Source organism: Marmota marmota, unplaced genomic scaffold (genome assembly GCF_001458135.2).
Source record: "Marmota marmota marmota unplaced genomic scaffold, marMar, whole genome shotgun sequence".
NCBI classification, from domain to species: Eukaryota; Metazoa; Chordata; class Mammalia; order Rodentia; family Sciuridae; genus Marmota; species Marmota marmota.
The window spans coordinates 49169842-49183570 of NW_026000005.1; the positions used below are offsets into that span (position 1 = coordinate 49169842).

The following is a 13729-nucleotide window of genomic DNA, read 5'->3' on the forward strand; positions in this document are numbered from 1 at the left end:
AGAGCGGAGCAGGGACTGAGGTGTCCCCGAGACACTGGAAAGCTAGAGGGGAGGGGCTGTAGAGGGCTGGGGGATGCCTGTGAGTCGGGAAACCCACCTTATCCTGCAGAGGAGGCAGTCCCCAGTGACTGTGCCTTAGCCAGGCACATAGGGGCCCCCTCCAGGAGGCCCTGAGCGGGCCACACTGCTGACTGTGCTGTTAGTCCAGGAGGGAGGGCCAGCGGGCCATCAGGCACAATGGTGGGTGAGGAGGGCCTCTCTCCCAGAGCTTGGGCATCTTGGGAACAGAGGCAGGTGGAGCAGCCGTACAGCAAACCCAAAGGGCACCTCACTGTGCTTCCTAAAGCCTCTTAACCAGGCCGGTGCGAAGGCCCTCAGGCTGCCTGTTCCTGGGAGTGTCTTCCCCTGGGCCCTTTGTCTGCCTGCATCTAGAGCAGCCTCAGGCCCTGTCTGCAGAGAAGTCACAACAGACTGTGGCCCACCAAGCCCCGTGGATTTATGATCTGACCCTCGGGAGGTGAAGTTTCCTTACCCCGACTTAAATCATAGTTCCCACAAACTAACACAGTTCCCGTGAAGTCGGCATTGTGCTTGGTTTCACTGGGTATTTTCTGGCTCACCTGTGTGTGAAAAAATGAAGAGGAAGTCTCAGGGCTGGGGTCCCAGAGCGCAGCTTCCTGCTGTGAACCGTGTCCCTTGCTCAGACGTGGCCCCGGCACGTGCCCTTAAGTAATGCAGAACGGCCCCCGATCCTGTGGGCAGCCTCGTAACCAACTAAGCCAGCGCTCGGCTGGTGGCATAAGTGGAGGCAAGGGCCTGGTCACCCTCCTTTCCAGAGATGACCAGAGAGTAGACTGGCTTGGCTTGCCTGGGCCAGGAGTAGCTCGACTCCTAAGCAGGTGATATTGACCACTTTCTGAAATCGTCGGTAGTTGAAATGAAGCATAACCCGTGCAGACCAGGGTTTTATTGGCTCAATTCCTGATGTCACCTGGAAGGGCCAGTGGCCTGAGCCCCAGGAGGCCTGGACCTGCCTCCACTCTGCACCCCCAGCTGTGGGGCCTGGACAGACACAGGAGGGGGCAGGCGTGTCTGTTGCTCGCCTGTTAAACAAGACCCTGGTGACTGGGCCACACCCCGAGGGGAAGCCCGGGACCAGCAGCTGGAGGCCAGTGTGACTCTCACCTTCCGGGCTCTGGAAGCCCATTCACTGTCCCCTGTGTGAGCTGCACAATGGGGCAGAGTTGGCACCTACTTCCAAGGGTGGTCTCTTATCCTAAGGACTCAGTCATGGTGGCCCCCAGTCTACACGGACCTCAGCTGCAAAGCCCGTTTCCCAGTAAGGTCCCATTCTGAGGTTCTGGGACTCGAACCTTGGAGGGAAATGGTGTCCAGCCCTGACCGCCGTGCACACTGTCCCGTCCCTGCTGGGAGCCCCGCAGTGCTCATGGGGCCAGGGGATTTCCATGACCTCAGAGCTGTGGGTGACAGCACCCTCCACGTGGGCATTCCCCGTGAAGCCAGGCCGGGCTCTGTCCCCCTCACGCTGTGCCTCTCGCTCCCCAGGCCTTACTGAAGATGGACTGCCAGGGCCTGGTGGTCAGGCTCATCCAGGACTTTGTGCTCCTGACCACAGCCGTGGAGGTGGCGCAGCGCTGGCGGGAGCTGGCTGAGAAGCTGGCCAAGGTCTCCAAGCAACAGATGGACGCTTACGAGTCTCCCCACCGCGACAGGAATGGGGTGGTGGACAGTGAGGTGAGCGAGGCCCAGCTCCCTGGTGACTGGGCTCCCAGGACCCTGAGTGCAGTAGTGGCAGGTGTGGCGGTAGAACCAGGTGAGCCACGACCGAGCCTGGCACGCAGAGCAGAAGCAGTCGGGGTGTCCTGGGGTCGTCTAGGGGAGGCCTCCCGCAGAAACAGGCCGGGCAGATGCTGCCCCCCTCTGTGCGTTTCTCCGTGGACTCCTCTCACCCCTGCGGGGTGTCTAGGGACTGAGGCAGCTCTGATGCCCCCCACGCCCACCCTAACCTTTCTCTCCTTTCCCTGCTTTTGCTCTTTGGGACTCCATCTCCCAGGCCATGTGGAAACCCGCATATGACTTCTTGCTTACCTGGAGCCACCAGATCGGGGACAGCTACCGGGATGTCATCCAGGAACTGCACATAGGCCTAGACAAGATGAAGAACCCCATCACCAAGCGCTGGAAGCACCTCACGGGGACGCTGATCCTGGTGAACTCGCTGGACATCCTGCGAGCAGCCGCCTTCAGCCCCGCTGACCACGATGACCTGGTCATCTGAACAGGCGCTCTGAGCACAAGGCCACCATGAGCGCAGAGCCCCGTGCTGTCACCAGGGGCTGCAGGGAGCGGGAAGGCTGCTCCCACGGAGGGGGTCGCCACCCAGCCGCATGCTGGGGACAGGGACACACGAGGCTCTGCCCTTCTCTGCGTCCAGGGACAGCCAGGGGGCTTTCTACTGCAGGTTGTTGCCAATCAAATAGCTTTCTATTTGTGTAAGTGTGAATTAAATTTAAATCACTTTTTTTAAAAAGACCAGGGAAGGAACCTGAGAAAGTTGGGATCTAATTTTTTAATGGACTATAAAGATTAAAAAAATCTTAGTAGGGGCAGATGCTGTTGAGGTTTTTATGTTGTGGAAACACTTTTTAAATTATGTTACAGATGTATATAGGTATTTAAAGGCCGTGGGTGCTTCTGCTTCCCAGCCCGCGTCTCCACCCCAACAGGGAGGGAAGGCTCTGTGGGCTCCTTCTCACCTCCTGCCCCCATACACGCAGGCCAGTCGGGCGGCGGGATGGGTCTTCAGTGAGTGGACAGCCCACCCGTGCTCCCCACCTGTGGCCACTGCACCGTCATTTCTGTGGCCCTCTGCCTTTGCCTCTTGCTATAGTCAGTGACCATCCACAGAGCATGGGGATCTCTGTGGGCTTCGGTGGGTGGGCAGTTACTCCCCACAGTATGCCCTTGAGATGTGTCCACTAATAGCTTAGAGAGCAGCTGGAAGGTGACATTCCTGTGGCCCCTGCCTGTGTGCAATGAGTCATTCAAAAGAATAGTGCCACTGGACGTGAGGAGGTCCTGCAGCTCCTGACCATCACGTGGTGTCTCCCTTGGGGACACGGGTGCTCTGCAGCCCCGGGGTAGACAGAAAGACTCACCACCCGACCAGAGCCGGGAGGCTCCATGCTCTTCCTGCCTGCACGGCAGAGACCCAGGTCACCTCCCAGGTGGTGCCGTGCACTGGGTGCAGAGGTGACAGCTGCCAAACTCCACATTTCATTTTGTGTGAGTCGAACACTTCTCCCCTCCCGGTGCACCCGCGTCTCCTCTGAAATGCGTCATGTCGATAAAAACAGTTTGGGCACAAGGTCAAGACCGTCCGGGCGGGTTGAACATTTTCCCACAGAGTTAGGAGCTTGGGTTGTGCTGGGTTGAATCCCACCGCCACCCGGTAGCTGCAGCCCCTAGGAAGGAGCGAGAAGCAGGACTAATGCTGGTGGGTCACAGAGTGATGGCCCCAGTAAGGGCGTCCACCTTGGGGACGCCGAGCCTCGCACTTTCCTGACACATGTTACTTAGTTAATGGATGTGTAATCCCCTGTCCAGCTGGAACACTGTCATGCACCACTGATTGCGGCACTCAAGACCAACCGACAGAAATACAGACACTCCATACTTCAGGCTGCAAGAATAAAGCCACACGAGTCCCCAATCATCGCACAGATGACCTTACGCCCTGCCTCCGTGCTCCTCACCTTCATCTGCCCAGAGATCACCTCTCACCTTTTCCCCAAAGACGACAAACCAGTTGCACCTTAAACCATGGATATTTCTCCTCAGGGGCTTTAAATAGTTTCCTATGCAACGTGTCTTGTAGCACAAATCAAACTCTACAAAAGTTGCAGTAAATTTTATTTGGATATTTTAACCTGTTAAGTGTGTGTGTGTGTGTGTTCTGTCCCCATCCAGTGGAACTTTAAGTAAAACGAAAGCACAATCTACTGTGCGCACCTGTGCAGACTGACGGCCCCTCCCCTGAGCCCCCATGGCAGTGACGGCTGGAGGGGGAGCCCCTGTTTTCCCTCTGTTCATTGTACTGCTCTCGAAACAGGTCACTGCCACACTGAGAGGGAATCTGTGTCACCAGGAGACAAGTTGGAGTCGTGCCTTGTTCTTGGTCCATGTCCCTGGAGGTGGCAGCCCCCAGCTCCTTATGTGAACCGCAGGGCTGGCTGGCTGTCCCTGTGTGTGCCAGGCATCGCCTGGGGGTGCTCAGTCCTGGGGGTGTTCACTGCAGCGGGCTCAGAGCCCCCACCCCAGAAGTGCTGTGCTGCTGGGGAGAAGAACAGGCACAGGGCCACTCCTGGAGGCCAGGGGAGGGTGGGTGCTGTACGGAAAGCCTCTGAGAATGACTTGAACCCGGGGTCCAAGCTGGGGTGGGCACCAGCTGGAGCAAGACAGACCTGGGGAGAGCAGGTCAGGGTACGGATGCCTGGGGCAGTGAGCGGGGCCAGAGCGCCCCCACGGCAGGGCTCAGCACAGGAGCAGAAGCCCGGGAGCTCGGCGCTCTCCTTCTGTACGTAGCTTAATTCCAGCTGCTGAAGTTTGGACCTGCAGCATCCCAAAGGCCCACGTGGTAAGGACTGGGTCCCCAGAGTGGCAGAATTGGGAGGAGGAGGAGCCTTCAAGAGGTGGGGCCCAGCGAGAGGAGGTGAGGCCGTTGGGGCATACCCTTGAGGGGATTGGGGGATACACTGGTTTCCTCCCCTATTGGTCAACCCTGGGCCACAAGGTGGATGGGCCTCCTTCACCACGCGCCCCCTGCCATGTTGTGCTGTGCTGCCCAAAAGCAGCAGAGCCCATCAATTAAGGACTAAAACCTCCAAAAACTGGGGCAATAAATAAATAAAAACCTTTTCTCTTTATAAAGTATCATCATTTCTGGATTTTTGTTATAGTAGCAGAAAGCTATCGCCAGATGTACCAGCTCCTACATGTCCTCACACACATTTTACAGTTAAGGACACACTTCCGCTTGGTCTCATAACTTGCATGAAGCTGATAAGAAAGGGAGCTTAGGGAAACCAGAAATGCATTCTTTCTTGGTTCTGGAGGCCAGAAGTCCAAAACCAGACTGTGACAAGGCCATCTGTCTTTGTCCAGATTTCCTCCTCAGGACACTGACCCAGTATGACCTCGTCTTCACTTGACTGCATCTGCAGAGACCTGGGTCCTGAGGATGGAACAGCTGCAGGTCTCGGGGTTCAGGCTTCCAACACATCTGGGTCGCAATTCAGTTCACCACCCTCTCTCTCTCTGGGCCCAAGGAACTCCGTCAGACCCTGCAGTCTGTTGATGCCAATAATCATGAATACAAGTGATGGAATTTGTAGGGGCTCTTTAGGACCAAATATTCAGGGGAAAGACTTGGTTGAAAAGATTTGTGCTCTGGTTTGTGGAGGGAAGATTGTGTCCCTGATAGATTCTCACCTTGATCTTTCCCTGTGAAGTCAGAGCACGTGCCAAGTCATTTATTTTGCAGGGGCCAGCACCTGCCGAGTATCGACAGCTGCAGTAGCAATCAGATGTGGGCCTGTACCCAAGTCCCCTCTCCTCCAGCGGCCACCAGGTCCCGCAGCCATTCCTAAGACCTCTTCTTTCTCCCTTTGCCCTCCCTGCCACAGTGTCCCAACACCCACTTCCTGTGCCAGCCTGTGGCCCTCTCCTGTCCCTGCCAACGTCACCACACGTGAGCCCTTTGATGACAGCTCATCTCTGAATCCCAGGAGCACATGCTGCAGGAGAGAATTGGTCCTCACTGTGATAGAAATGAGTTTCGAGAGTGAAATGGCTCGGGCTGTGGGGCTTCATGCTGTGTTTGCCACCAACATGGAAAACAAGTGCAGACGTGTCCGCCAATGAATCGGAACCAGCCTAGATTCTAGGAGGTCTGAGGGCCATCGCAGGGAGAGAGCTCACACACCAGGACACTACATTTCTTAATACATCATTTTTTGGCACAAGGGGAATGTTTTCAGTTTAGTCCAGTTTTATGCAAAGTAGATTGAAATGAAGCTACCTAACCCTGCTGTGGAGCCCTTGGGCAATTTGATAAAGGCAACAGCGCCTCAGAATTATGTAAATGCATAAAATAAAACCTGGGTGAACAAAGGAGAGCCGTCTTATTTACACAGTTACCAAAGATTCTTTTTTTAATTGTGCTACAGTAACGGTGCTTCCTTGTGCAACTGAGCAGGCTAGCCGTGGGCCCCGCCTCCCCGAAAACCCAGAGACGGGGCGGGTCCGAGAACACAGGTCTGCAATGTCAAGTTCTCTGCTCCTGCATCTCCAAGGAAATGCTCATGTTCAGCTGGAGGTTGATGAGAGTAAAGATGTCCTTTCACCCTTGTTTCTGTGAAAAAGAAAGGTCTCATCCTCGGGACACGAGCCACCCAGGCTTGCTGGCACGTTGTTTCAAAGTCGCTGGTGTCAGTATTCTGTGCTCCTCACTGGCAAGAGGGGTTTTCTTAAAGATTTGTTTTTCTGATTTAATTTTCTTTCTAATGGAGGAGCCAGAAGGACCTCATTGGCTGTGGATGGGTTTTTAAGCATCTTAAGTCATTTTGCTTAATTTTCCATTTTAATTTGTTTACTTCCTTTAAGAATACCTGTATGGCTCTCAGGCGTGTATCGACTGCAGACGTTGAGGAATTCTTCACTTTGGGGAGGAGGGAAAGTCTGCCCACGCCACGCCACCAGACGAAGCTGGTGGGGAGGGGGCAGGCACTGCTCCTGCATTAACCAATGCCCTCCTGGGCATGTGGGGCGTCCAAGGGGCATCCAGGGAAGAAAGGGCCAGGTCCTGGCTGCCAGCGTTTATGCATTTGCCACCGTCAGGCCCAGAGCAAACACGGGAGCCCAAGCAAGGTCCACCAATGTCCGCCGAGCGGCCAGGCAAGGGGAGGGCGCCTGCCGTGGCCCATGTGAGCCCACGGGGCCACATGCCGGGGAACAGTGTTATAAATCAGATCCATAGTAGGTGTGAGGTCAGGTAAAGGTACGTGCTGTGGGGAAAGAGGTGTTTACAAGGACCCCAGGGCAAGAGGAGCAGGGTAACCCTGGAGGGCCTCGGACCCCCAGGTCCCAGTCCACGGGTTCAACTAACCATATAAAGGAAGTGTTTGGAAGGACTGGGGATGTGGTCAGTGTGGAGCGCCTGACTGTCATGCTTGAGGCCCAGGGTTCAATCCCCAGCACAGAGCGTGGGGGGGTGGGTACATGGAGGAGAAGTCCCATCTGTCCTGAGAAGGTGCGCGGTTACTTCTCGTCATTGTTCTTGTCCATGCGCTGTCAGGACTGCTCGTTCACATAGCATCCACGTCCTTTGGAGCAGGATCTGGAGATGGCCTAACGCACCCCAGGAGATATGCCAAGGTTATGTGCAGACACGCCATTTTATAGATGGGATTCAGCCCCCTGGGATCTTGGAATCTGGGGGGTCCTGGATCAATCCCCATGCATACCCCTCAGATCCTGTACTGAAGGATTTCTGGAAAATCCCCCAATACTTGGAAATCACACACTTTAAATCATGAGTCCAAAGAGTTGTGAGGGAAGTTAGAAAATGCTAGAATGGGAAGGAAAGCCAGGTGCCAGACGCATGGGGTACTTCGGACATGGTGCTCCAGCTGCTGCGGTGTGAGGTGCTCTAAGTGCGTTTGTTACTGAGGCGAGGGGTCCTAGAACCAACCCCTCTGGGCAGCCGTAGCTCAGGAAAGTTGAAAAGAGCAAGGCAGGGGTGGGGCTAAGGTGGGAGGTGCTACAGCTTGAATGTGGAACTTCAGGGCTGATGTGATGGTGTTAAGAGATGCTAGGTCTTAAGGGGCCCTCCCCTGTGAGTGGGGAGGGAGACCAAGGGCCTCAAAGGAGGCTTCACACGGCGATGGCTTCACATGACATTCAGCCCTCTGGGGTAGGCAGCAACAAAGCGCCACCTTGAGAGCAGAGAGTGGCCCTCACCAGACCCTGAACCTGCTGCTGCCTCGACTTAAACTTCCCAGCCTCCAGAACTTGAGAGGTTTTGTTCTTTATAAATTTCCCTGTCTCAGGCATTTTGTCATAGCAACCCAAACAGACTAAACAGATGAGAAGCTGGGCTGGGGGTAAATAGCCTTCAATGTCAAGATCCTTGAGTCTGCTCAAGGTGAGGTGGGGAGGCTTTGGGGGTCCCAGAGGCAGGCCTGAGTTGGTCTGAAGAGGTCCAGGAACAGAAAGAGAAGGGCAGGATATGGGAGATGGGAGGCGAATCAACAGTGAATTGGGCAGGAGAGCAGTGGCCAGCTGGGCAGGTGGCTGGTCACATCTGAGAACATGGAGACTTGGTGGATGGACAGCTTTGCCTGGCGGTGGGGAGAGGAGGGTTAGCGGCTGTGGTTAGACGAGCCAAGTAAGATGAGGATACAGAGGAGGGTGGAGGGTGGAGGGTAGAGGTCTAGGGTTGGCTCTGTAAAGGACTGCAGGTGGAGCCGAGATGTCAGACCTGAGGTCAGCGCCTCAGAGATGCAGAGAGAGGCAGGAGATGCTGGGAACTGGACCGCGTCCCCAGGCTGCTTACCCCGTGCGCCACATTGCGCTTTGACTTCTGCTCCAGCCTCCTGTGCTCCTCTCCCTCACCATGGCTGTGCCAGCCCAGCCACCACCCCTCCCCATAGTGTTCCTCCAGCCCGTCCCCACAGCCACCACAGCATCCTCCTCAAATATCAGCTCACACCCTGCATGTCCCCTTGCCTTTGGCGGCCCCCTGGCAGGAGCAGACGGGAGGATGCCCATTGCCCACCTGCAGCCTGACTCATCTGCACGTGGACACCCCGAGGCTCCCCCTGAGCCACGCATAGGCAGATCTCTGTTCCTGATCGGAGACTAAGCCTCCACTTGTGACTGATCATACCGCGCTGCCCGTTGTTCTAACGCCCTCCGCGGCACAGTAGAAGGCTGGCCACAGGCACACAGCCATGCCACTTTCAAGGGTGGCTTGTGAGTCATGGGAGGGATCCAAGGTATGCCCTCCTGTTCCCAGGGCTCTGCATTTCCACTGCACCCCTCCTCCCTGTGAGGGTCTTCATCTGTCCTCAGGCTGTTCTGCGTCTTGGAAACCTGCTTCCTATGTCTGGAGCCCTTGAAGCACAAACTGGGAGCTTCCCTTGCAGAGGTGTGACCAGCTCTCCCCGGGGAGGTCAGCAGCCTGCAGAAGGACATGGGGAAGTTGCCAGAAGCATTCACCTTGTAGGGCCACAGGGTCGTGGGTGCAGGCTCCTGGCCCTGCTACAGCATCACTGGGACACATGGCTGTGGCAGTTTGTCCTTGGGCCACAGAACCTTTCTCATCAGAACAATTCTGGGCACTTCCTAGAGGCATAGCATTGGGTGAGGAGCTTTGGCAAACTACCCAATTAACCTATCCTAAACCCCTTTTGTGGAGAACCAGCCTTGGCCAACTGCTGCTGCATGTAGTAAGCACCTTGACTTTGACCTTGATCATGCTGACCTCTTCAGGGTTCAGCTCTGAAAGCCAGGCTCCTCTGGGGGTCTCCCCCATCCCCATGAAGACCCCGTCCTTTGACTTCCCAAAAACTCAGCCCTGACCATTTACAGAATCCAGGTCTGTCTCACAGCAGAGTGCTTGCTTGTGAGACCCAGGCAAGGGGGACCTCAACGAGTGGACGCAAACCGTCAGTCAGTCCTGGGATGGATGACAGAACCACTCAGGGTATTAGTGCCTAGATGGCTTTCTGTGTACCTGGTGACACTGCGGGTTACCAGGGACGAGTGCTGCTCCCCCATGTTGAAGTGTGATATTAGAGAAGCATGCCGAGGGATGCATATAGAGCAGGGTTTATTTAAAAAGGGGAGACAGACTTCTCCGGGAAGGGAGGAGGGGTCATAGCTGGTGTCCTGGTGTCCCCGGAGGCAAGGTGTTCTGTCTTTTTATGTGTCCTAGGCTTCCTTTGATCTCCTGCGCTCTTCCCTCTCTTCTCCTTCCTGCGTTCCTGACCAGGAGTTGCTGGGTGGGGTGGCCAAAAGGTGAGAAGCAGATGGGCCAGGTAAGGACCGGATGGAGCGGCCCAGGACACATTAATTAATAACTTTATAACTCCCTGTAGGGAGGGGCAATTCCTGAGACAGGTTACCTTAGCAACAGTCGGAGCGGAGCAGGTTGTCTTGATAGGGTGGAGGAAGGGCTCTGAAGGCATTTCGATCCCTCTCCAACTTCCCAGACTCGCTCAAATTGGCCTCCTTGATCTGACCTGACTCGGTCTACCTACCTACCGACTGCCTGTCTAATTCTGGCTTCCCTGGCACTGCTCTTTATTTTCTTCAACAAGTGCAAGTTTTGTGTTGAAGAGTAGGAAGTTTTCTAGAAAGTTCTGTGTCTACTGCTCTTCCCACCATGATATCACGTGTTTGGCTCAGCTGGAACTCACACTTTGGGATGACAAGTTCTTGTTCTGTTTTTCACACACCCACACATTTTTCTGCACTCCAAGTGCAAATCAGCTCACACCCCAGGTGTAGATCACCCCACTTGGGTGTGATCAGCAGTCCTGGGTGCATCACCATCACCTGCAGCCTCCAGTGAGCTGTCGTCCAGTGGCCCTGACACCTGAGCCCAGCAAGAGGTAGGAGTAGGGGCGGGTGGTTGCCTGGCAACGGCAGAGCTCCTGCCTTCCTGGGAGAGGAAAGACCTAGAGAATCACTTCACTTTCATTTTTGACTCTGAGCCTGGTTGGAACCTTTGAGCACAAAAAGGAGTTGAGAGTAGACTCCGCACTGACGTCAGCCTAGCAGCCTGAACTACACCAACGCAGCCCTGTGCACGTATGTAGAGGCTGGTGGGGGTGGGGGATTCTTTGTGCTGCCAGTGAATTCCTCAGGATAGAATTGTGCATGAAAAACCTCTTAGGAAAATCAGATTGCGGTTCTGCAGGGCATTTTGAACACCACCTTTATTCTTAATTATCACTTTTCCACATGATGATGAGTTAGGAAATCAGACAGGAAAGGTAATGCCTGTGTGTGGAGAAGCTCTGGCCTGACCTAGTTAGAGACTCCCCCAGGCCCTGGAGGTGGTGCACGCCCCAGGACCCGGAGCTGGCCCTCACCTTTCAAATATTAGGTTGGTGTAAAACACACAGAGGCTCTGGCAACTGGCAGCACTGTGCCATGCACAGGGGCCTCACACCGTCCAAACAAGAGCGCCTGTGTTGCCGTTGAGATCCATACCCATGTTTGTGACATTCCAAATTCTGCCCTGAATATCACTGGAGTCCCTTGGTGTAGTCAGCAGATCTCTCTCCCTCAAAGATAAGGCTCTGCTCTGCATTGAACTCACATTTCTCTCCAAAGAAAGCAGCTTGTCCGTGTCATTTCTTCACCATGTAAGTGTGTGCTGTTCTGTCTTACTTGGGCATTTTGCAGACCAATCAGGTCTAAACAGAGCTCTGGTTGAATGAAATATGATTTTTGTCTTGGGCTCCCATATAATTTTGCCCTCAGCTCTGGGAGGAGCCGCCCTGGACACCAGCCTAGGAATCAGACCGTTGGCTTGCTTCTTTCTCTACGTGCAGTCCCTGGCCCACCTGAATAAGAGCCACCAGGAGGAGCGTCAGATGGCCCAGGCTCTCCAGCCTGCTGATTTGGGTGCTCATGGGCTCGGCTCGGGAATCAGCCTGTCAGCAAGCCTTCTTGGATTCCTAGGAGCCCCAGCGTGTGAGGACAAGCTCAGGTGGTGGACTTCCTCTTCTGCACTGGGGCGGGCTGTGGGTCCTGGAGTGTGGCTCCTGTTTCAGCTGCAGCCCTGCAGACGGCTCTCGGGCTCTGAGCCTCCTGCCTTCCATCGCTGTCCCTGTATGCAGTGGCTTCCTGCTGAACTTTCATTCAAACCCAGCCATTGTTTTCAGGGAGTCTTCTCCCACACAAACAGGTCGCTGGACTCCTGGGCTGCCCAGTAAGAGGGATTAGCAGGCCTCCAGCGCCTAGCAACAGTCCCGCCTCCAGCGCCTAGCAACAGACCCGCCTTCTGCACCTAGCAACAATCCTGCCCTCTGCACCTAGCAACAGAGCCACCTCCGCTGCCTCAGGCTGTGCTTTGCAGTCCTCGGAAGAGATTTCATCTCCTTAGCAGGAAGTCCCAGCAGGACAGCCTGTGCCCACCAGGGGGACGTCTGCCACTCTTCCGCAGCTGTGAATTGGGGAATGGGCTGATGTCTCCGTGGAGGCACCGTGTGGGCAGAGGCCTGGTTCCCTGTGGTTTGCGCTGGTCCTCCCCGGGCTGTGCAGAGGGCCTCCTGGGCACCCGCACATTCTGGAAGGCCTCTGTGAGCTCCAGGAGGGGTGTGGGCCCTGCCTCTGCCCCCTGAATCCAGGTGGGCTCTGAGGCAGGCCTGGCTCCTTGCCTGGGGCAACAGCACTCCTGCAGGGGCACTCCCCACACAAGCTTATTCCTAGGCACCCAGGCTAAAAAGACTTCTAGACACTTCCTTGGCCAATAGAGTCCTGACACTTTAGAGATTTTTCCTCATTTGATCTTGACAATGTGGTATGAAGTAGGCACATTTACTATCCTCATTTTACAGATCAGGAAGGGAAGCACAGAGAAGCTAAGAACTTTCCCAAGCTCACACAGCTAGCAAGTGTGATTGACATCCACTCTCAGGCAGCCTGGCTCCCAGGTCTTTGCTGTGCCCCTTTCCTACCCTACCCAGGTGATGCTTTCTGTGAGTCAGAAACCCCAGCATGACAAAGAAATGGCGACTTGCATAATTAAAAATGGCAAACATAAAAAATCATAATATTGGACTTTGGATGTTTTAGTGAAGGTAGGTAGAGCAGGGTTTGCCAAAGTCTAGTGGTTTTAATTTCCTTTCGCCAAGCAGAGCAGTTGGTTGGAATTCTCTCTGACACCCCAGGGGCTGCATGGAGTTGGGACAGAGTCCTAGGGAGCAACAGTAGTTTTAAAATTTGTTACAACATAAACATCTGTCAATCACAGGACGATCTAATAAACAGCTGCAGCACAAATGTACAGTGGGCACTTTTACACAATGGAATACTACTACCAAGAGGGAGAAGCAGATCCCGTCACCATGTGCAGGGGTCTCCGAGTCAGCAGGGGAGAGAGCACACTGGGTACACGAGTGTGGCACCCGTCATCTCTCTGACCCACGCAGTACTTCCAGATGAGAAGCTCGGTCCCAGGGCCCAGAGATCAGGATTTGAGGGGCCCAGTTTCTGTCGTGCTGTTTAGTCTCTTACTCTGAGCCAACATCATTTTCAACATTCCATATTTTTTGCTACAGATCATAATTTATGAAATGAGAGCAATTGGAAACTGGCTGTAAGCACCCAAGGAACAGAACGAATACCCCAATTTGCAAAATTAAAAATCAAACAAGTACCTAATTTACATGCTGTTAATCAACAAAGTGGGCATATGTAGTCAGATAATCAAAATTGATTGTGTGTGTTTAGAGCAAGATTTTTTTTTCCAGCCAGGGCCCACGGGGGGGTTTAGGAGTCTTTGAAACCCTCAGAATGGTGCTTGTTAATCTTGGCCTGATTAGCTTATAAGGAGGGTATCCAAGGCTTTTAGTTAATTCTTACACAGGTTCATGATGCATAAAAGCTAACCACCAGCCAAGGTGCTGCGGAA

The 13729-nt window shown here is 54.5% G+C and overlaps 1 protein-coding gene across 6 annotated transcripts in view; it reads left to right on the top strand.

The window, feature by feature from the left end:
• Positions 1-13383, top strand: part of Sh3bp4 (SH3 domain binding protein 4) — a 55093-nt gene extending 41710 nt beyond the window's left edge. For 2 of the 6 annotated variants that reach the window (XM_048808776.1, XM_015481613.2), the window contains exons 4-5: positions 1567-1755; positions 2075-3949. In XM_048808776.1, coding sequence (XP_048664733.1) covers positions 1567-1755; positions 2075-2299 — 414 coding nt within the window. In that variant the 3' untranslated portion in view covers positions 2300-3949. Of the gene's footprint in view, positions 1-1566; positions 1756-2074; positions 3950-10018; positions 10897-11574 lie in introns of those variants that run through there. The other 4 variants (XR_007349577.1, XR_007349579.1, XR_007349578.1 and 1 more) reach the window with 4 other exon arrangements.
• Positions 13384-13729: the final 346 nt, after the last annotated feature.